The sequence below is a fragment of the Lygodium microphyllum genome, chromosome 25 (assembly GCF_053477565.2).
Source record: "Lygodium microphyllum isolate KBCC chromosome 25, Lygodium_microphyllum_v1.1.10, whole genome shotgun sequence".
Taxonomy (NCBI): domain Eukaryota; kingdom Viridiplantae; phylum Streptophyta; class Polypodiopsida; order Schizaeales; family Lygodiaceae; genus Lygodium; species Lygodium microphyllum.
The window spans coordinates 85,952,810-85,977,780 of NC_141159.1; the positions used below are offsets into that span (position 1 = coordinate 85,952,810).

General features: G+C 44.8%; 1 protein-coding gene across 2 annotated transcripts in view; it reads right to left on the reverse strand.

Moving 5' to 3' along the window:
- LOC148014452 (uncharacterized) overlaps positions 1-24,971 on the reverse strand; it is a 111,701-nt gene that overhangs the window by 11,070 nt on the left and 75,660 nt on the right. For both annotated transcript variants that reach the window (XM_087667142.1, XM_087667141.1), the window contains 2 exons: positions 13,284-13,377; positions 12,725-12,802 (listed from right to left, as the gene is read on the reverse strand). In XM_087667142.1, coding sequence (XP_087523268.1) covers positions 12,725-12,802; positions 13,284-13,377 — 172 coding nt within the window. The remainder of the gene's footprint in view (positions 1-12,724; positions 12,803-13,283; positions 13,378-24,971) is intronic.

The following is a 24,971-nucleotide window of genomic DNA, read 5'->3' on the forward strand; positions in this document are numbered from 1 at the left end:
GACAAATGGCTCTGTAACCCCACCATTGAGCATAACTCTGGAGGAAGCCGCAGCACTAATGGTGTAGATCAATCAGGACATCCGGGTACCAAAGCCCATAGCAGACATGAGATCTGCAATGAAAGACCAGTCCACATAATCAAACGCCTTTTCCAAGTCCAATTGAATCAATACCACTTCCTGACCGGAGTGTCACGCATACTCAATAGCCATTTGCACATTTAAGATATTATGCAGAATGTTGCGGCCCTTAATGAAACCATATTGGAGAGGATGCACAATAGCGGGAAGGTGCTTGTGAAGCCGATTCGCCAGCACTTTGGAGTAGATTTTATACATGGAGCCCATCAAAGAGATTGGTCTCCAGTGTTGCAGCTTTGACGGCGAAGGGACCTTTGGAATCAGTTTGATAAGGCCTTCTTTCCATGAGGAGGGCATGACCCATGTTTCCCAAACCTGCTGAAACATGACCACCAATGGCTTCACCAACTGCGTGGCCGAGTTCTGAAAGAATTCATTAGTGAGACCATCCCAGCCAGGACTTTTATCCGTAGGCAGGTGCAACAAAACATCCATAACCTCCTCCTCGCAAATGTTCGCCTCCAAAGTGGCTTGCATATCCAATGGAACCTGCTGGCGGACCAGATGATAGAAGACTGAGCGAGCATGCGTAACCTGGCTAGAAGGCAAGGGAGAAAAACCAAGAAGTTCCATAAAATAATTTCTGCACATATTGACAATGGTCTGCGGATCAGTGACCATGCGACCTTCCGAATCCTGGAGTCTGGTCATATTGTCGCGAGCCGGAGATGCATGCAAGGCGCGAAAGAACTTATGAGACTGGCAGGCACTACCTTGCAATGTGTCAGTCAAGTTATGCAGCTTGGCCTGCTGATAAGATTTCAACTGAAATACTTGAAGAAGATGGGCCAAACGCCACTCCAATGACAGCAGAAAATCATCATCTGGGGAATCCAGGAGCAAGGAACGGACCAAAGCCAGTAAGTCCTCTGCTGCAGATCGACGACGGCGACAAAGCGAGGCATGATGGATCCCATACTGCCGAGCAACCCGTTGTACATTAGAGAGCAACCGTGCAAATGAAGGCAAGCCCTCAGAGGCGAAGTCCAATAAGAACCTCTCAATCAATTGCTGGATATAGCCCTGAAAAATTAAATGCTTCAAATAAGAGGAGTTGAAACGTAAAGGGAGCCTATCCAGCAACTGCATAAAAGGTGCAATAGATTGTGCCCGCATCTCCAGCTGGAGGGGGAAATGATCCGACAACGCATACTGCTGCAAGACCTTCATTTCCAGCATCTCGGGAAGAAAATCATCCCCCTGCATGATATACATTCTGTCCAGCCGCGACCAAGTAGTTGCATATTGTGCGGAATGAAAAGTAAACCCTGAAAAAGAAGGGTGAAGCCACGACCAAAGATCCTGCTTAAGTACGTGCAAAGCAAAGGAATTCCACACCCGGCTTTCCGGCGCATCCATTACCGAATGCCCTGAAGTGGACTGAGAAGAGTGAACACACATATTGAAATCTCCCATCAAAAACCCCCTTCGGCCAAGTGACATGGAGGCTTGCAAAGTGGACCAAAGATCCCGTCGGGATGCGGGATCATTTGGAGCATAGAGGCCCAATAACCATAAAATCTCTCCTTCAAATAAGACTTCGATTACCAGAAAGCGGCCATGCACATCATTTTTAATAAGGACAGGCTGATATTTCTCATGGACAATCATCAACACGCCCGAATAGTGCGTCGCATGGGTGCCTGCATAAAACAGACGGAATCCATGACAATCCACAACTTTTCCTGCTTCACCGTGACTTTTGTGCTCAACTGCACACAATACATCCCACTGGTTCTCATGCAAGACGGTCCACATGGCATGTTGCTTATGGCGAGAGCAAATGCCTCGCACATTCCACGTGGCTATCTTCATATATCTTCAAAAAAGGAAGTCAGGAACGAGGCGCCTGTTGCCTCGATTTCACCTTTTCCGCGAGAGCATCCAGGACGCCCTCATCCAGAAAATCAGCCAATACTGCAAACGAATTCTGGCGACCTACTTTAGAGGTAGAAGGGAAATCCACTGCCTTGGGAGTGGGGCGGGGATAACGCCGATCCCAGGGTGTAATCACATTACCTTTGGCATCAAACGCCAGCTTAGCAGGAGGGCCTTTGGGGCCGTCGGTATAGACTTTCCTTGGAGACTGATTACGGGGGGCAGACGGAGCCGTAGTACGCGCAGCCTGCTGTGAAGTGACCATTTCTTTTCTGCGCGTATACGTGCGCACGGAATCCTGGGAAGCAGTAGGCCCAGGATCCGCCAGGCCTGCATCCAACTTTTTACCTTTTTTTGGACGTGCCTCAATCCAGTCAGTGTGACGGGAGTCCAAACCCAGGACCTGTTGTTTTCCTTTATCCATGACATGAGGTGACTAAAGGGCTTCCTGGGGCGGGGCATCAAGCACCATGTCATCCTTGGGCAGCACAACCTGCGCATCCTCCGAAGACGGTTGCCTTTCAGGGCATTCAGCCATGAAATGCCCCAATTTACCACATGAAAAGCATTGTCCCGCAAAGTTGCCCCATTTCAAGTGAAAATGCAAAGGATGCATGCTTGAACAATTGAGGCGAAGCCACGCGGGCCTTTTCTTGGCCGTGTCCCATAACATGCATAAACGGTTGCGGTTCATTGCCCTGAGGCTTGGGGAAACCAGCACTGTTCCCACAACCGCCATCGCATCCTTCAACATTGGCCAATAGACCGCCGGACAATTTTCCACTTCCACCCACACCGGGCATTCTCGTTGAAGCAGACGCTGGAAGTCGGCCATGGGGCGCCATGGTACAACATGGACCAAGCGGCGATCAAAGAATAGTGGCAACTTGGACAGGAGCTCAGCTCGATGCGTTTCCGATTTCAACAGCACCTCATAAAAGCCGCGAGGTCCAAGGAAGATCTCCTCAACACACTCCACTTGCAATAAATGGTGCATCCACTGGCAAATATGCGACAGCACTGGGATCCTGCCAGTGAAGAAAAGTATAACTGCACGATCATAAAACACCGAGAAGGATCGCAAGACTGATTTGGGGTCCACCGTGGCTTCCAGCACATCATCCGTTCCCGCTTCAGAAAAAGATTCATTATTATGCTGGACATAATCGCCAAGCAGAGTATTGGCAAAGTCTAGCAAATGTTCCCAGTCAATTTCCTGCGAATCCACAGGATCAGAGGCCACTTGCGCATAGGAACGTTCCTGAGGACCCATTGGCTCATCAGAAGTATGCTTGGAGCGTTTGCCGGCAGGCGGCAGTTCCTCCGTGCATGGCACCATATCCTCCGGCTCCTTTGCATCGGAATCAGGGCCAAGGGCTGCCACCGTTCGGTCGAGAAAATCCATATCCAGGCCAGCCATACTGATGTTTTCTCGCTCGCACTCTCTCTCTCTCTCTCTCTCTCTCTCTCTCTCTTTGTGCAAGTCCCGCAGACCTGCAAAATCAAGGAACCACCCGGGGTAACGGGTCAGGCACCGGTGAGGCGTCAACGCGGATGCAGCAGCCCTGCTCGTTGACACAGAGCAGTCAACCACGGACGGAATGCTCTGCACCGGTCAATCGTGGACGGGGCAGGCGTCACGGGGTCAGGCACAAGGCAGACGGCGAGGGGCAGATGTGAAGGGCGCGGCTCGCTGGCACAGAACCAGCGACCAACGGCGGGAGTGGCGGGCAGATGACGGGCGTCCACGGGGCCTGGCGATAGAGGGCGTAGGTTAGGGTGACGGCAGGAGGCGCGAGACGCAGGCGAAACGGGGCGATGGGACGCAGGTTAGGGCGACGGCAGGGGGCGCGAGTCGCAGGTCACGCAGGCAACGGCAACAGGTCGCGCAGGACGGGGCGATGTCAGGGGCCCCTGTCGATAGGTCAAAACGGCGGCGCGCTAGGTCAAAACGGCGGCAGCATGGCACGACGCGCAGGCGACGACCCCATCTCCATCGCGTCTAAACATCCTACTCTCTCTCTCTCTCTCTCTCTCTCTCTCTCTCTCTCTCTCTCTCTCTCTCTCTCTCTCTCTCTCTCTCTCTCTCTCTCTCTCTCTCTCTCTCTCTCTCTCTCTCTCTCTCTCTCTCTCTCTCTCTCTCTCTCTCTCTCTCTCTCTCTCTCTCTCTCTCTCTCTCTCTCTCTCTCTCTCTCTCTCTCTCTCTCTCTCTCTCTCTCTCTCTCTCTCTCTCTCTCTCTCTCGTAATGGATGTTATATTTATAAAGACAAAAGAGTTAACAAAAGTCATGGCAAAGACGCAGAGGAAATTGCCATATGCCAAGGAAGTAAGTCCTCCCGAGGGAGTAAGTCAGAGTGCCGAATGAGATCTATCTAGCAATGCAAGAGACCTTTAAGCCTAGCAATATGTCCCTGAACATTAGAGGCTGAATCAAAAAGAAAATCATTCCGAATGGTCCAATTGTGCACACAGCCCTAGTATCTAAGAAAGTGAAACAAGATCTTCATATGCGACTGTGCCGGTGTGGGGTATTTCGGCCGCACAAAAACCCAATCAAAAGGGCTTAGCGAGAAGCCAACCACCGCTCACCAAACCGCTGACAAGAGTGACCAGATTTTCTTAGCGAGAGGGCAATAAATAAATCAATGACGGGCCGATTCCACACTGGTGGTGCAAAAGAAACAATTGTCGTTGGAGATTCAACGCTTGGAAAGGACTGAAGCAAGAGGAAGACCCCCAATCATCACCCTCCAAAGAAAGACCTTGCATTTGAAAGGTGTCTTGTTCAACTAGCCCTCCATCACAGTTACCTTCCACCATGACTGAGATTTACGCAATCCCCATACAGTATTAGCTTGCAAGGTCCCAGTCCTGCCAGGGACGATCAAAGCAAGGGCAGGAAAGGGTTGTCTGCTCTAGAGCACCATCAAAAGCTGTCCCCATAAATCACGGTATCCACGAGGGATCCTGAAAAGCCTCCTGGCTGTACGAAACGATATCAACACATTGCGACTGGCAAGGGTGGCATCTGCAACTGAAGTCAAGCCCAAACGTGCCATGCGGTTAAATTTTGGTCTGAGCTCATATTTGCCTTCCCAAGAAAGTAATCACGAGGCTGCCAACAATTCCAGTTGAAAAGAGTTAGTAGCTAAGCCGTCCTCCGCTGGATGCCACTGAGCCTTCTGGAGAACCAATTTCCAAGAACATACTCTCTCTCTCTCTCTCTCTCTCTCTCTCTCTCTCTCTCTCTCTCTCTCTCTCCATGAAGATAATTGTATTAAGAAGTAAATATTTACAACAGACCATCAGGTCAGCATAGAGCTAATAGACCTAAACTCACTCTCACCAAAAATATTTACATGAGGCCTGCTAGCTCTCAGAACAACCTCTTACATGAACAGTACTAATAAATCACACAAAAGGAATACCTAGAGTAGAGCGAACAATTGCTAGCCAGGGAGCAGCAATATCCGGAAGAACCAGGTCAGCTGACATCATAGAAGAGATTTGCCATAACACTAATCCACGCACACGGGCCACATGCCCATGGATGCTCGATACTGAATCAAAAATAAAGGCATTGCCAGTACGCCATATATGCCACAGGGCTGTCCATCTAAGGAAATGGAATAGGCAGGAACAATCTGAATGCAAAAAGAGCATAGAGGACATATTTCCCATAATCCATGAACGAACTGGTATACGGTGCTTAGTTACCGAGAACCACACTCGAGAAATGAAATTCTAGATCTGTCGCGCAACAAGGCAAGAAACAAAGAGGTGAAGCAATGTCTCATCATATGTAGTGTAGAAAACACAACGACCAGCAGAGATCTTTCGGGCACGGAGCACTTCTCCCATTGGAAGACCCCCAATGAGCAGCCTCCACATGAACACTTTACCTTGATACGGAACCTTAGACTTCCAAAGCTGGATAAACCTATCCCGCCACTTCTTTTTGCTATCCCTAAGATGCCTTAACTTATTAACTTTCCCGGTGACCAATCTCTTAGCTTCCACAAATGATGATATAACTGATTAGCTGACCTTTTCTCAAAATCATCAGGAAGCACAAACATCCAATCACGCCATGGATCCAAAGGTTGTAACGTAGGCAAAGGAGAGAACCTCTGAAGACTATCCTATATGAACAACCAAATGTCACTATATCCATGAGGCACCCTAAAGTACTAACGAATACACCTGAAAGAATAAAGATGGGGCTGCCCAGCAATAACCCCATCACGAACTGTCTTCAACCCCAACCTAGCCATCCGATTGCCTCGATGCAAATCTTTTTGTGGCCAATCCAACAACCTTAAGGAAGCCAATATTTCTCCTTGCAGCGAATTTTCCTCCTTACGAATATCAGGAGGATGCCAAATCTCTCTCTCTCTCTCTCTCTCTCTCTCTCTCTCTCTCTCTCTCTCTCTCTCTCTCTCTCTCTCTCTCTCTCTCTCTCTCTCTCTCTCTCTCTCTCTCTCTCTCTCTCTCTCTCTCTCTCTCTCTCTCTCTCTCTCTCTCTCTCTCTCTCTCTCTCTCTCTCTCTCTCTCTCTCTCTCTCTCTCTCTCTCTCTCTCTCTCTCTCTCTCTCTCTCTCTCTCTCTCTCTCTCTCTCTCTCTCTCTCTCTCTCTCTCTCTCTCTCTCTCTCTCTCTCTCTCTCTCTCTCTCTCTCTCTCTCTCTCTCTCTCTCTCTCTCTCAGATAATCGTATGTACATCAAACCATCAGGTCAACATTCTCTCTGTATCTCTTACATTCTATTACATCAGACCATCAGTTAGCATACTCTGTCTCTCTCACGCTCTCTCTGTAGAATATTTACATGAGGCCTCCACGCTCTCAGAACAACCTATTACATGACCAATTCTAATAAATCACGTAGAAGGAACAGCTGGAGTAGAGCGAACAATCGCCAGCCAAGGAGTAGCTATATCCGGAAGAACCAGGTCAACTGACATCATAGAAGAGATTTGCCATAACACCAATCCACGCATACGGGCCACATGCCCATGGATGCCCGATGACAAATCAAAAATAAAGGCATTGTGAGTACGCCATATATGCCACAGGGCTGTCCATCTAAGGAAATGGAATAGGCAGGAACAATCTGAAGGCAAAGAGGACATAGAGGACATATTTCCCATAATCCATGAACGAATTGGTATGCGGTGTTGAGCCACCGAGAACTACACATGGGAAATGAAATTCCAGATCTGCCGCGCAACAGGGCAAGAGACAAAGAGGTGAAGCAATGTCTCGTCACATGTAGTACAGAAAACACAACCTGCAGAGATCTTTCGGGCACAAAGTACTTCTCCCGTTGGAAGTTCTCCAATGAGCAGCCTCCACATAAATACTTTACCATGATACGGAACCTTAGACTTCCAAAGTTGATAAATCTATCCCGCCACCTCTTTTTGCTATCCCTGAGATGTCGGAGCTTGTTAACCTTCCCCATGACCTATCTATTAGCTTCCACCATCTAATGATATATCTAATTAGCTGACCTTTTCTCAAAGTCATCAAGAAGCACAAACATCCAGTCACGCCATGGATCCAATGGTTGTAGCACACACAAAGGAGAGAACCTCTGAAGACTGTCTTATATGGACGACCAAATGTCCCTGTATCCACGAGGCACCCTAAAGTACTGACGAATACGCCTATAAGAATAAAGGCAAGACTGCCCAGAAATAACACCATCACAGACTGTCTTCAACCCTAACCTAGCCATCCGATTAAACTTGTCTCGATGCAAATCTTTTTGTGGCCAATCCAACAACCTTGAGGAAGCCAGTATTTCTTCTTGCATTGAATTTTCCTCCTTACGAATATCCGGAGGACGCCAAACTGCAAAACGAAGCATCTCTTGCCAGGAAGCAATCAAATGCGAAAGGAGAAAAGACTGGGAGACCTTTATAGGCCTCGTAGAATTAAGCGCATGCCACTAGGAAGCATGAATAACCATGCTACCATGAGAGATGCCAGTCTTTTCTATGAAGAATTTGGCAATAACTGACCAAGGATGACACTGAATACATAGACTCTGCAAAAGGGACAATGCAAATTAACATCCAACAAAGCTGCGCCTCCCATCCTTCTCGGAGTGGTCACATGCTGCCACAAGATCCATACCTGCCCCAAACGATTGCCTTTCTTTTCCATAGCATAAATCTGATAGGCTAGACCAAATCCAAAAGGGACTTCTTAGTCCAAGGCAGCAATGGCAAAAAGAACGAGATCATACTAATCATAATGCATTGAGTCACTTTTAGCCTAACATATAGAGGCCAACTCTGAGATTTCCAGTACATGAACCTGTCATGAATTCGGGATGCCATCCAATCCAGCAAGGCACGGGGAGCAATCTCCACGCCAATAGGATATCCCAAGTGTCTAGTTATATTGCCCCTTGGAATCACAATTCTGTTCCATCCCAAGGCCTACAGATCATTCTCCGTACAGGAGAGAAGGGTGGATTTCTGAGTATTAATGTGAAGACAGCCTTGCCAAAGAGACCGAGATAAGGCAATTTCCTCAGTAATCCCTCCATTAAGAGCAATATGGGCCACAGCACCCTGACTGATGGTATCAACTAGAGAAATCATACAGGGTCCAAAACCCATTGTAGACATTAATTGCCACAAAAATGACCCACTAACATGATCAAATGCCTTCTCTATATCCAGTTGAAGCATAACAACTTGCTGGCTAGAAGCTTTGACATAATCAATTCCCAGCTGCACATTTAAAATGTTGTGCATTATATTCCGACTTTAATGAAATCGTATTGACATGGATGAATGAGGTGCGGAAATACTTTCTGTAATCTGTTGGCAATAATCTTGGAGAAGATTTTATATAACGATCCCATAACTGAAATGGGTCTCCATTGTTTCAAAGAGGTCGAAGAGGAAACCTTGGGCAACAACCTAATGGCTACAATCTTCCAATCTGAAGGCAGCATACCAGAGTTCCTCACCTACTAACACAAACAAGTTAATGGGTCCTTAAGCAGTTGCACATGGGCTGAAAACAGCTCATTAGGAAGCCCATCCCAGCCTAGACTTTTCCTTCGAGGCCAATGAGACACCACTTCTTCCACTTCATCTTCAGAAATATCAACCTCCATTAAATTCACCCATTCTGGTTTGACCTAATTACTAACCAAGTCACATATGTATGTTCGAGTAGAGAGAACAACATCTGAAAGAATCTCTTGCGGACCCAACAAGGCCCTATAAAAGTCAACAGTCATCTGAATAATGGAGGCAGGATCAATCACCATATCACCTTGCCCATCCTTTAAGCGCACAATATTTTCCCGGGCATATTTCTGATGCAGACGAGTAAAAAATTGATGAGTTTGACAGTTGTTACCATGGAAAGCTTCGGCTCTCACTAACAGTTTGTATTTTGCATATTCCTCTTCCTGAAGAGATTGGACCCTGCCTTTCAGCCATTCAATGCAAGTGAGCAAGTCATCATTGGAATCCCCAGTTTGATGACACAGAGACAAGGAATGAGCTAATAAAGATTGAGCATGCTGCAATTCAGCTCGAAATGAGGAAGCATGCTGAATACCATATTGTTGGGATAACGCTTACGCATTATCCCTAAAAACCACCCATGCTTCCATCCCTCTAGATAGGACCTTCGTGCTAAAAGAAGCTATCAGTTGTTGAACACCTTCCAAAAACTGATTTTGCTGCAAAAATGATTGATTAAACTGAAGAGGCAAATGGGCAAGGAGAGCCTTGAAGGCATGAATAGGTTTGTGGCTCATTTCCAAGACCAAAGGGTAATGATCTGACAGAACATGTTGTCTTTCCACCTGCATATCAATGACTGCAGGAAGAAAGGAGTCACTTTGGTAGACGTAGATCCTATCCAGTCTAGCCCAAGTATTTGGATGTTGAAAAGAGCGATAAGTATATCCGGCTTGTGATGGATACATCCAGGACCACATGTCCTATTTCAAAGATGTTGTTGCAAGAGCATCCCAAGCCTGTCGCTCAGGACCATCCATAACCGAATGCGGAGAGGTCGCCTAATCTTCAAAAACACAAGCATTAAAATCACCCATAACAAAGCCTTGACGAGCCAAGGCAAGGCAGTGCAGGTCATCCCAAAGCTGACGACATTCCCTTGCATTAGAAGGAGCATACACGCCTACAATCCACAAAACCTCCCCCTCATAACATATTTCCACGATCAGAAATTGGCCACAAGTATCTTGAGAAACCAATGTTGGTTGCAGGGAGGATTTGACAGCCAACATAACTCCCGATTCAATGTAAACAATGGAATAGAGGGGCATGCTCCGGCTACAAAGTGACCACGGACAAGAACAGATGATTGTATACTAACGTATAATTGAAGTCTATACTCAAGAAATGAAACCCTATAGTTGTCTAGCAATTGGGCAAGAAATAAAAAGATAAGCATGTGTCTCATCACATGTGGTAGAAGATAAATCTACCACTTGAGATCTTGCGATGGTGCACCATAACTCATTTCACATATTGGGAGGGAGATAGTGGAGATGATCCACAAATATGTCTACTTGGGGTTACCTTCACGAGCCCAAGATTCACTCCGAGGAGAGTAACCAAGGATAGATTGACTCAAGGCTATGCGGCCTAGGGATCCATGAAGAGGCAATGTACATGCATACAATTTTAAGAGCCTCAAACAAAACTCTGGCTTTTCGACACATTGGTCACACCAACACTTTTATTTTGGGTCCCTATATGGGGATTGAACCTCTACCATACTAGGAGAGCCGCACAAGATCAACCACTACTAGGGGGGGAGCTATATATGAATGGGAGGAAATGGAGAGACCCCTAGTACTAATGATTGCACGAATGATCTAGAGTAAGCCTTAAGAACCAAAGGAGATTGTCAAAGTAGAGACGGCAACACCACCCATAGAGCTGAGGCCCTTTTCCAAACAATGACTTTTCTATATAGGCTCCAAAGCTTACTATGATAGAGATACTCTTGGCTCGCATTCATCTAACAACTACCCTCACAAGGGGATACTAAGTGTTGGTATGCTCGGATAGAGGCATGGTTGCAGCTACATGGATTACATGTCGATCATCTACTACCCCTACAATACATCTTGGATTCTCCTCACTTGGAGCTATGCCAAGGGGACCTGAACCATCGGACCATAAGGATGGATATTATTCACCTACACACATCCGAGACATGGGGGACACCTATCAAGTATCTGTGGACAAAGATGGCTTTCTACCAAAACCATAATCTGCACATATCTCCTGATGGCTTTGTCATCTGTCCAAGTTACATTGAAATACTTCTCTCTTGAAGTACAATGCGCCATTGGCCAGCTCCATATATCCTCACACTAGTTGCAAATAGAGACAAGTAGACATGAAGCTGATTGCCTACCCTCCCACCCCCAACCTCCCAAGGACCAAATCTACCAGCTTTGTCAACTTGAGCCAGAAATAGAGGAGCATTATATATGTACTATGAGACCAAAGAAAGCTTTCATTGCCTCTTTTAGAGAGCGATTCAAACCACTATCTAGGGTGATGGATTTCCAAATCAGAGATGCCTAGGGCTCTTCCTACTAGAGTTACACTGACATAGAGACAACCTCTTACAGTCTCAAGAGTATGCGCCTAGAGACACACATCAATATACACTCATGGAGTTCTATAGAGCCTCAACCACCCCCACTACCACAGAGCACCTATCTAATCAACCAATGGCCCCACCACAGGGAGTCACCTTGGATAGATCCATTGAGAGATGCAACTCTTCATTGAGGAGCCCTACTTCCTCGCTTTAGCTTTTCTACGTTTGATAGGCCTGTGAGGGATATCTTGGGATGACAGTACTCCAATTGCAATTCCACATTGTATCTCATCTAGACAACATCTTGTGCTCATCAAATATGTACTATTTCCCAATGCAATTCCACATTGTATCTCATCTAGACAACATCTTGTACTCATTAAATATGTACTATTTACTTTCTCTTTGGTTAGTCGTAGCATTAGATGATCGCTCTTTTTGGGACTCCAAAAAGTTCCCTGACTTTCAAATGTAACATTTTAGCCTCATAGGCTGATTCGGCCTTTTGTAGATGTTAATATAACTTTCTTTCTTTCTCTCTAAAAATCCCAAAACATGAAAGCTCAAGTCCTTCCAAGCTGCCTGCTCTTTGCCTCTAATAGCCTTGAGGTATTGGCCACCCTATCATTTAGGGACTCCATGTTGAATTCTCCCCTATAGTTCAATGGTCTAGTTGGGGTGGCCCACAAACACAAAGAACAGACAGGAAGAAAGTCACCAAGGGTAATCTTGCCTTGCACATCCGAAGACTTCCCATTGTTGTCACAAGCTATTAAATTGTCATACGTCATTCTAAAACAGCCACCATTCTATTATATGCTTGTTCCAAAAACAAATGAATTCTATATGTGAAAGAGTTCAATCTCTTGCCAAATAATCGCTCCTATGCCTGCACACACCAGAATTTTTGTGCTGCCATGATTCAACAAAGATATTGGCCACACACACAGTAACTGTCACCAAAACCAGTCCTTGTTTATCATGCATCTCCTTGTTGAGGAAAGATAGAGCTGTCCTGCTGTAAACCATACTATTGAATCAACAAAAATGTTTATAATAATGTAAAACTGCACTCAACAACATTACCATGAAAGCTATGTCTTCTCCATAACCAGTACCAGAAACATTTCCAGCCCCAAGGCTTGCAAGTAGTTCTTCCCCCATCTAGCATTTTAGAAAAGTCTGAAATATGTTAGCAAAAATCTACTCTAACGGCTTATACAACTTAGGAACAGTATTTCAGTTCTGAATCAATCATAAAGCATCAATGATAGAGTGAGAGTAATGATGAACACATAATCAACAATTAAATGAGCAAGCAAAGTAGACTTAGTTCAAAGTCACCTGCATTAGCATTATCAAATTAAATATGAAATGCGTTGATGATAAAATATAACAGTTGATGTGATGCAACAATTCTCTTCATATCATCCAATAGCCTGCACAATTCTCAAGCTTGAAAACTGTCTTTATTTGATGCAGGTAGAAGAAAGACATGATTCTGAGCTCCCTTACAGCTTTTCTAGAGTCTAAACAAACCACATAGCGACTTGAAATTATTTGACAAGAACAGACAAATTAGTATCTTTTCTAAACCAAGATTAGTTCAATTCTCAATGGATGGCACACAGGGCTATATAAATACACTTCTCAGAATCGATCGTGCAGCATCTGATCCATAGAAGGAGATGCCATATGGTAAAAATGTTCCCGTATCTGACTCAATAGCAATGCTTGTCCTGCATATGAAAGACAACACTGGCAGGAATCACAATACAGATTAATTTGACAATTACTAGTATTAATCAAACTTTGATTATCCTAATTTCAATTGCTGAACATACACGCAATTGCTATCATTGATTTGATATTGGATGGGTAATCAATCAGGATTTCACCGCAAACGAAACACAACCAAGTCTTCCTTGATCAATATGTTGAAGATTCACCAGATCTCATGTGGTGCCACTTGCCAAAAACACACTTGTGACTTGCCCATCTCTCACTTGTACCCCTTTCATGTGTTGCAACAAATGGCTAGCCCCTTGAAATCTTCCAGTGGATCAGATCAATGGCACCCCTTGTAATGAACACATGCTAGTGGCTGTCCCAAAGATCTCAGCGTAGCTTTAATTTCCAATCTGTTGACACAGACTTTTTACCAGAAAATCTTCATCTGGCAATTAGGGTTTCCCATAATCTTTTTCAATGTGCTTAATGCATGCACACATGAAAGAATCCACCTCTCTTTTGCACAAAAAATTTGGAGAACACCTATATTTAGCCAACTTAACTTTCAAAATTTCCCCTTCTTTGCTGGAAATCTCTTGAAGTTCATGATTAAGACTATTCTGGTGTGGAGTGTTTTTGCTAAACCGGAAATCAGCTTGAGAAAATGCAATGGCACATGTGACAGCCACAAAGAGGATGGCTTAGACAAGTTTTGTTTCATACAACAGAATTATCTAGTGATTTTCTAGTGGCTAAGTGTTGGATGTTTGCATAAGACAAAGTTTAATGGTTTTTCCCAAGACTCGTGGGTTTTATAGGAAGCCACTGACATTTAAAACTCTGTTTTAGGGTTCTTGATTTGATGCAAAGCATAGGGTGGGTTTTGATGTTTGGGAAGCTACAACTTCCAATCTGGAAGCAGTTGTATAATTACAAACTTATCTTCCATAGCATTAAGGCCATAGTTACCAGGAATGGGGAATGGGAACGGGACCCCCCGGAACGGGGGGAACGCCCAAAGTTAGGGAACGGGAACGGAGGGAACGGCATAATATATATATATATATATATATATATAGAGAGAGAGAGAGAGAGAGAGTCAAGTTTCAACACTTAAGCCTAGATTCATCTAGAGATATATATCATGCACATGTGCAGGCGGGAGAGGTGCCAGGCAGACGAGAGAGGTGGGAGTCGCGAGAGGTAGCCCTAGCAGTCGGCGGGCGCCAGGCAATCGGGCCAGGCAGTCGAGAGAGGCACGAGAGGCGGGAGGCAGGTTAGGTAGGCGAGAGGCGGGAGTCAGGTCAACTGGCGCGAGGCAGGACAGGACGCGATCAATATTTTTTAAAAAAAATTTAATGCCCCGCTGTTGGAACGGCCGTTCCAAACACGGAACGGCCAGGGAACAGCCTGGAACGGGCGGGAACGGGACAGGGAACGGGCTGGAATGTTCCGCCAACATTTCCTGGGCTCAGACCTCCCGAAACTCGTTAATCCGTTCCTAAGTCCCGGAACGGGCGTTCCCTGTTTCTGTGATTAAGGCTCAATTGACATGGCTACGGGTTCAGTTCAGGTTAGTATCTTTCAGAATGTGTACAGCCCTGCAGGGTATAATTTTGAGCATGGGTTGGGTTTTAATGGTTCATGGTTAGCATAAAATGTTGAGCATATCGATGGGTTGATTGCATGGAATTTTTCTGCATTTATTGAGGAGACTGAGGATATTCATTAAAACATGGGAACTCGCTGGCTAGATGTTTGGATGGTTCATGGGTTGCTATCTTCACATGAGCCATTGATTTGATTGGTTTGAATGGTGTGGCCTACATAGCCTATGTGGCTGCGTATGGAGTTGATAATGTGTGGCTTACAGCTAGCTTTAGTCTATAGGGCCCTGATGCCAAGGTTGAATCAATGGCATAGCTTCTGTGACTAAAGGACTGAATTTTGGACACCAATTGAAAGAGAAGCAAAGCTAGGTCTTGAGCTATGGTCATATGGTTGGCTGACAAAGTCCTTATGCAGCTAAGTGTGAAGGCTGTGAAGACAACTGACATGTGAAGACAACAGTAATATTCGTGATGTGGCTATGGTGGTACATCCTACAAGGCTGAGGAATGTCATTAATGACATGTCTGTCTCAAAAGAGACACAAGTTGCAGGACAAAACGATTAAATGCATTTTTATTGGGTACAGTACTAAGAGCAAAGGCTATCAGCTGTATCAACTGGTTACAGGCAAAGTGTTTATCAATAGAGATATTGTCTTTGTTGAAAGTTCAGAAATGCCTTTGTGTGATTGCCAAAATCAGCCAATTGTTGGCCCTGAAGATTTTGATTCGCTTATGCCATTATCTAGGTCATTGCCAAAGATTATTGAGAATGCACCCACTCAATCTCATGCATCATTGCAGCAAAATTCAGCAACCCACACAAATTTTCAGCTTGACTTTCCCTCCATTGAGGTAGCAAATCATAATGATGCAAAGACCACAAAGAGGGCTGCTATTCAGGAAGCAAACATAGTGCCTCAATGGCTATTGGATACCTTACAAGATAGCGGACAAGTTGCCCATCTTCCTAGACATTCTACAGCAGCTTCTTGTCAAGCATGAGGGAACTTTACAAATTGTACTTTATTGGCCATTGCTTGTGTTGAAGAGCCTCTTTGTGCTGAGGATGCTTCAAAGGATACACATTGTTTGGATGCTATGCGATCAAAGTTGTAGGGCATTGATGAGAAACAATACTTGGGAGTTATGTGACTTGCCAAAAGGCAAGTGTGCCATCAGCACAGAGTGGGTCTTTAAGCTTAAATGTCATGCAAATGGTAGCATTCATCCTACAAAGCTAGACTTGTGACAAAGGGTTATGCTTAGAGACAAGGCATTGATTACAAGGAGACCTTTACACCCATGTCACATATGGCGACCCTCTATATAGCCATTGCTTTGGCTACACATCATGGCTGGAATGTACATCAACTTGATATTAAGAGTACTTTCTCTAGACAATGATGACTTGAATGAGAAAGTCTATGCAAAGCAAGCACCATGGGCATGGTACAAGAAGATTCACTCTTACTTGATTGGCCTAGGCTTTCAAAACAACCTGATTGAGAGCACCCATTTACATTAGATAGGAGGGGCATGATCTCATTCAAAATCTTGTATGTTGATGATGTGCTCTTGACTAGGGGTGATGAGCAGAAAATTTTAGCATTTAAGGATGATTTACAGCAAGCATTGCTATGACAGATCTTGGTCATTTGCACTACCATCTTGGTATCTAGTTTGATAATTTTGAGGGAGTTGTTGTTTTGAGGTAGTTGAAGCACATTGGACAGTTATTGCAGCATTTTCAGTTTGAGGACTGCAAACTTGTCTCTACTCCAATTGAGTCAGCTTCCATTTTTCACTTGAGGATACTAGTGAACCTTTCAACACTTCTCTTTATGAGTAAGCAGTTGGATGTTTGATCTATTTGTACAACAGACAGCTGGACATTCAATTTGTTGTACCCCAGTTGTTTTACCCTTGTAGCACCTCTACTTCCTTCCATGTTTTCAGAGATAGTGAGTAGTAGCATGTTTTGACACCAGAGTGTCCACTAGTGGATTGTTCCTTACTTGGAGATCCTTGCATATCCTAGCTTAGTAAAAACCAACCTATAGTGGCCACTTGGAGCTGTGAAGCTGAATACATAGCAGCATTTACAGCCATAAATGAGTGTGTTTGGCTCAAATACCTTTTATCAAACCTACATATTGCACTTTCAACTACATCTATCTAAACTGAAAATCAAAGAGCATTAACCATTGAAAAAAATCCAATATTTCATGCAAAAACAAAGCTTATAGAGGTGCATTAGCACTATGTCAGAGAAAGACTCCATGTAGGGGAGATTGATTTGGTCTATGTGCCCCTACACAAGATAATATAGCAGAAGTATTCACCAACGCTCTATCTAGGGAAAAGTTGAAGCTTTCCACAAAGCTTTAGGCTTACTTCCATTCGGGGGTTGATCTGTAACATCCATGTTTCCTTCACATAATTCACTCCAAGGAGGTTTATTAAATACACCTTGTATTTTCGTCCAAGTCATTTTGGTGTGAACACACCCTATCCATAGGAACTTTTAACCCTCTTGCATGGGAGGAGTTTTTTCCCTCTCTGAACACGCTCCAATGTATAGGACTATATGACATTATGGTTGTATTTTGTACTTATGTTCTTGCGATTTATTTAGTGAAGGAACTCTTGCATGCTTCTCTATGTGTCTACTCTCACACTCACTCTCTACTCCACTTTGTGTCTATTGAGTTGCACATTCTATCTAACACAAAATGTTAACTTTCTATTGGCTATACCCTCGAGCTGCACTGAAGAATCATGATAGATTGTCAACAAAGGGGACAAAAAATATGGTGCCTTGTCAACCCCTTAAGAGAGGTTCGTGCGCCTCGACAAGCATTAGAGCAATGCTTTGTATTCATTGTTTTCTCAAAGCATACTTGTATGCATCTTGCCTAAAACATCATATATTAATCTCTATGCAAATCTGATAGTTCCTATATTTTTCTTAGGGAGTATGGTTTGCCATGGGTTAGCTTTGCACATCCTCACACTAGTCGTGGGCAGAGACTAATCAATATGGAGTAGAATCTCTCTCCTGATCATCAAATAAGCGAGCTCTCATGGAGTATGATGTATCATTGGTTAGCTTTGCACATCCTCATACTAGAGAAAATTCTCTCCCCCCTAATGATTAAATATGCCAGCTTTGCCAACTTGAGCCAAAGAGTGAGAAGCACCACACATGCAATGTTAGTTATTATTGATCCCTATGTGTGAACACACATTATTATGTGTAAAAGTGTGTTTAGGTGTGACACCTTTTACACCACTTAGCATTAAATGAGGGTCAAAGGTGTAGGTGCATACCTCAACCTATATATTCAAGCCCTATCATTTGTATTTGCATCTCACTTGTATTATCACTTATATTCAAGCAAGAGAGCACAAGGACAGGCACGTTTTAGACACAAATATACCACACTAGACCATATCCTCACACTCAAAGCTATTATCAAGGAGGGTCAAGAGCTCGAGACAAGAGGATCTATTCGTGCGTTGTAGATTTCCACAAAGCTTTAGATACAGTGCCTCATACACACATTATGCACAGATTGCAAGATATTGGAGTACTAGAGGGTATACGATGGGGTATTTATGCACTGTACGAGGACGGTGGCACATCATGTACGGGCACCTAAGGGGCTATTAGAAAGGATAGACAGTACCATAGGAGTGAAACAAGGATTCCCACTTTCACCCACATTGTTTAGTTTATACATAGACAAAGTGTTTGAGTACATTGACCGAGGAGAAACTGGAGCCAGCCTAGCAAGGGTGCTGATACCAATATTACTCTATGCAAACGATATTATTCTCATTTGGATTCACCAAAGGGATTGCAACGCAATCTAGATGCTTTGCACACCTTTTCTAGAGATAAAGACCTCACATAGATCTTGGGAAGACCAAAACCATGATCTTCAACACTTCAACAACATGGATGACTCGATTGATGTACCATTTCACATTTGGAGGAGACATAGTGGAGCACGTGAGGGAAAATGCCTATTTGGGAGTCACTTTCTCTGGCCCGCGATTTTCATTGGGAGTGCCATTAGAGGCACATTTGGCATGAGGGTATGTAGCACTAGGGGCACTCCAAAGACAATGTGCTCACATGCAGTTCCAAGAGCCTTGCACAAAATTATGGTTGTTTGACACCCTAGTCATACCTACACTACTATTATGGAGCAGAGGTATGGGTTTGTAGCTTGTACTACAAGCATCTTAGCCCACTTGCTGATCAAAACTAAAATAGAGAGAGATTATTATGATGGTTGGGATAGCATAGAAAGGCCATTGATCATGATGATAGCACATATGATAAGAAGTAAGCCCTCCCCCATATCTCATTGTCAGATTCAAACTAGGGGCAACACCTATAATCAGAGATCAGGGCAATGACTTTTTGGCACAGATTATGGGAGCTTTCGCATCATAGATACTCCAGATTGGCACTAACTTCATCCAAACAACTACCAACAAAGGGCAAGAAGAACTATTGGTTTTCACAGATGAATACATGGATGAGCCTACACGGCCTGGATATTGACCACCTTCCACCTTTTGACTATAGCCTTGAATGCCCTACACTCTCTCTGTTGATCAGAGCTGAACCACATGAGTAGACATAGTAACATGGAGCGGGTTTTGGGGATAGGAATGGGGACAAGGGTAAGAGATGACATCCCTTGTTACCATGAGAGGGGGCTCTAACATGGGGACAAGACTAGGATGGTATGGAGATGGGATGGGATTTGGATGGGAAGCTAGAAAATGGTCATCCCCTATTACTATGTGAGCAAAGCTGATATCTTGAGGATTGAGACATTGAGGACATGGATCCATCCACCACTCCCTCTAGGATCAAGTATGGAGTTCTACCAGAGTTTGTGTTTCTTTGATGATGGATTTACTATTCAACCAGCATACATGGACACTAATCTCTCCCACAACATACGGGCCGCTATCGGACAGATTTGCACCTCCTCCCATAGGCTACAAATGGAGACAAGTAGATGGACAAATACTCCAACAGAGAATCGGACTTGTCAACTTTGTAGCCAAGAGCCTGAGACAAAGGAACAATACATATGCAGATGTACAATACACTATGACGTATGAGAACGGTACCATTGCCTCTTCTCTAATGGTTTTGGACCTCTTCGTCATGTTATAGAGTATGAGGACCAAAAATGCTTAGGTCTTTTTCTCCTAGAGCGCCAAAGGCACCGCACAGCACCACTGTGAGATAGGAGGCCATCTCACCTAGAGCAATCCACATTGAGAGAAGTGACATAATTTTTTCACAAATCAATCCCTATTGAGACTACTAGCCTAGCAAAGACAAAGCCACTCCACTAGACACCTCTTATTCCACGCCATAGAGCCACATTGGATAGAGCCATTTCACTTCGTCAAGCACGACGACCCTATCTACCAGGACCACATCCGAGGAGGCCGCACGGATCAAAGCCATTATCCACGAGACACCAGAGACGCACCACTAGGCCTATCAATGGAGCAATCAAGGACTGCATCATAGTTGAGATCATGTGCAGATCTTGAGATCAACTACACCCTACAGTCTCCACCACAATTTCTGTAAATAGTTATGTCAGTTTAGGTTTTCCTTTGCTTTCTAACGATGGATTAACACTAGACATTGTTTAGATTGTGTCATATGTACTTTAATGTTATCTTCATATTACTGATGAGATGACATTTATCATAGATATACTTTGAATTTTCTCTCATAGGCCACATTGGCCTTACGTAGATATTAATATTTCTTTCTTTCTTTTCTTTCTTTCAATTTTTGTACGTGCAAGAGCACACTCTCTCTCTCTCTCTCTCTCTCTCTCTCTCTCTCTCTCTCTCTTAAAGAGGAAGGAGGGGGAAATCACCAAAGCAATATCCAACAATGTGCACATTGAAATAGATGAGCTGAAGACACACATGACGAAGAATATTAATACACGGGCGACCGTAGTGAACAAAGCACAAGCGGAGGTGGCTGAAAACTCCAAATGGATCAAGGTGGCAAAGAAGACGAGAAGATGCCAACATAGAAGGAAGAGCTTGTAAATGCAACACTTGAAGAGGAGAAGAGAAGGAAAATTAGAGCCTTGCACGTTCAGGTGGTTGAATGGAAAGAGGGGCACAGCCCTCTAGAAGAAGCCAAGAGCATATGTGGAAAGATGGGAGTGGAGGACCCCTCAACAGTGGAAAGTGCATGGCAAGTAGGTAAGGATCTAGAAAAGGGCCGGCCCCTTATCATCAAATTTTCTGATCTAGAGTCACAACAAGCCTTTCTCTCGAAAAGAAAGGCTCTCAAAAGAAGACTCTCAAAGGAGAAAAAGTATATCTTGAGAATGATCTCATACCCACTCAGGCAGCCCACCGCAAGGAGTGCATGCCGCAAATTATGGAGACCTGCAAAGCGGGCAAATGGGCAGCATATAGAGACGAGCACATCACTATCGCAAATAGGCACCAATGATAGGGCATGGCCTATGAGACACATTTGAAGTTCACAGAGTGGAATTGTAATGGACCCATGAGGATGGATGCAAGGCTATTCCAAGAGACCTTCATTGACAAGGATACCATCTTGTATACAAAGACACATTAAAGTCCCGGCACACACTTGCCAAAAGTGAAAGGATATAGATGGGAGACAGCATGCCACCCTAGAGTCCGATCACAAGGAGGGACCCAGAGGGTCTGGAGGAGTAGTTGTGTTGTATAGGGGGGAGCTACAACATATAGTATAGGTCATGTGGAGAGAGGAGGAGGCTTGGTCCATGTGGATCTGGATACACACAAATCACCCCTGTTATATATACATAGCAATGTGCTACTTTGCTCCAACACATTCTCCATATGCACTGCAGGGGACGAGTCACCATATTTACCTTTGTATAAGGATATTATGCATTATTCCAGCATTGGAGATGTCTTGTTGGCAGGGAACTTCATTGTATGCACAGCACAAAGATGAGTCCCCTTCTTCGAGAGTGAGGACCACATGTACAAAGAGAGAGCATCACAGGAGATGGTGGGGCGTAGTCAGACATCATGAGACACAGTTGCATGCACAGATTATGGTGACCACCTCCTAGCCTTGGGAGATGCACACGGATTAGCCATCCTCAATGGCTTGGATAGATGCCCTGGATTGGAGGCTCTCGCATGCTTTCCACATAAGCATGCATCCAAACGTACAAGACAAACCCCCTCCAAAGAATCTATCCAAAGACCAACAGTGAGCACCATGGACTACAGATGTCCCCTCGTCCACTAGCAGTGGCAACTGACCACGCCTACCTACAATTTACCATCACCAGTAGACATGATACAATCTCTCCAACGAGCAACTACCCGAGATTCCCCAGATACCACTTCACCAGATTAACAACAAGTGCTACTTGGACCATCTCTATTGGAGCTTACAAGAGATGGAACCCCCACATAGCCCTAGAGAATTTTACAGTAGAGCTTGTTGGAGGACTTCACACCTCAAATGCCATGTATTTTCCCCACACACGCACCCATACCACCGCCCCAATCAAAATGTCCCACAAAATAGCTAGTATGACGAGGAGTGCAAGGGAACCCGACTTTGTCTCCAGCAAGGCGAAGCACGAGGGATACACACACGGCCAAATGCACTCGATCTTTTGCCACCTAGTGCAGCACAAACAAGAAAATGGCATTTCTATCCAAATTGGAGCATGAGTTTTACCGGCTATTCTTGGGACAGGATGGCAAAGAGGCGTCTTTTGAAACAGCCATGAGTACCAAGAGCCCCAAGCCCATACACCCATCACCTCCCCGAATACATGGCATGCATATGTTACCTCATTATACTAGGTACACGGGCAACCCCCATTGCCCCCACCACTGGAGGACAAACCCATATCATCCACCTTCTTCAACACCGCAAGGGTTCACAACACCATCAATAGGCTCCGGAATGGTCGGTGGCCCAAGACCATGATGATTGGACTAGTAGCAGAGCACCTATCACATGCCAAAGATTTCCTAGCACCCCTTCTACCCCACTTATTTAGCATGGCCCTATGTGAAGGCTTCCCTACTAGTTCGTAAGCTCATACTATAGCACCAATCCTAAAAGCTAGAGACCCATGGTTTCTATGAGCTATAGGACGGTCATGGTTGGCCACGTGCTCTAGCCAAGCTTTATGGATCATTACTAGAGAATAAGCTGAGAAAATGGGCAGAGAAGCACCAACACCGAGCATGTGGACAAGCAAGGTTTAGGAGGGTTTACTCCACTCTTGATTATATCCTCACACTCCGAGCCATCATTGAGGAGAGCAGGGTGTAGGGGAGGCAAGTATGCTACTGCTTTGTGGATTTCCACAAGACCTTTGACACAGTACCACAAGCTAGGCTCATGCAAAGACTATAGGAGTTGGAGGTCCCAATGGAGATGAGATGGGGAATACTAATATTGTACGCGTCTATTACAGGACAAGTATGAGCACTAGGAGGGTTGTCAAAGGAGATCACTAGCACTATTGGGGTGAAGCAGGGATGCCTACTCTCACCTACTCCCTTCAGCCTTTATATTGATGAGATATCAAACTACATTGATGGACTTGGAGGGGAGGGAGCTAGCCTGGGGGGACATTGATACCCATAATATTGTATGCCGATGGCATAGTCCTCATCTCCAACACACCAAAGGGATTGCACCGCCACCTAGATGCACTACAGGCCTTTTGTCAAGACAAGAATCTCACAATGAACCTTGGGAAAACCAAAGTTATGGTATTCAGCACTTCCTCCCAGTGGATTTGGCAATCATTACCCCATTCCACATACGGAAAGGAGATAGAGGAGGTGGTTTAAAGATATGTTTACTTGGGGATTACCTTTTCACGGCCCAGATTCACTTTGAGTTGAGTAGAGGATAGATTGACACGAGGCTATGCGGCCCTAGGGTCGATGGAGAGCCAATGCGCACACATAAACTTCTAGCAACCTCGAATGAAGCTCTAGCTATTCAATACTTTGGTCACACCAATACTTCTGTATCGTGCCCCCATATGGGGATCGAGCCTCTACCACACGAGAAGAGCCACATAGGATCAACAACTACCCCGGGGTGACGAGATATATGAGGGGTGGGAGCAAATGGAGAGATCCCTGGTACTGATGATTTCATGGATGATTCAAAGTAAACCGTCAATACCACATGAGAGCATCACAGCAGAGATGGGAGCACCACCCATAGTGGCAAAGGCCCCCTTCCAAACGATGACTTTCCTACATAGGCTCTGGACCTTGCCAAGACAGAGATACTCTTGGCTTGCACTAGAGTCGTCTAGACAACTAACATTACAAGGAGATATCAAGTGCTAGTATGCCAATACAAAGGCATGGTAATAGTTACATGGATTACGCATGGATTACCTCCCACCACTACAATACAGCTTGGATTGCCCTCACCTCGAGCTTAGCGAAGAGGTGTTGAACTGCATCATCAAGATGGACATTATTCAAATACACACAACCATGACATGGGTGACACATATTGGAGATCTTGGGACCAAGATGGCTTTCTATGGAAAGCATCTTCAACACATATCACCCGCCGATGGCTTTGTTGTCCGCCTGAGATACATGGATGTACACCTGTCTCATGGTGTATGATACGCCATTGGACAGCTCTATACAACCTCACACCAACTCTAGATTGAGACAGGTAGATACACCGCACACTCCCTCCCCCCGGAGGACAAGATTTGTTAGCTCCGTCAACTTGAGCTAGAGATGGAGCAACAGTACTTATGCAGATGGCCAATGTACTATGAGATTTGAGGGTGCTTCCATTGCTTGTTCAAAGAGGGATTTTGACCACTATTCAAGGTCATGGATTTCCCACATCAGAGATGTCTCAAGCTCTTCTTACTAGAGCTTCGCCACCAAGGAGA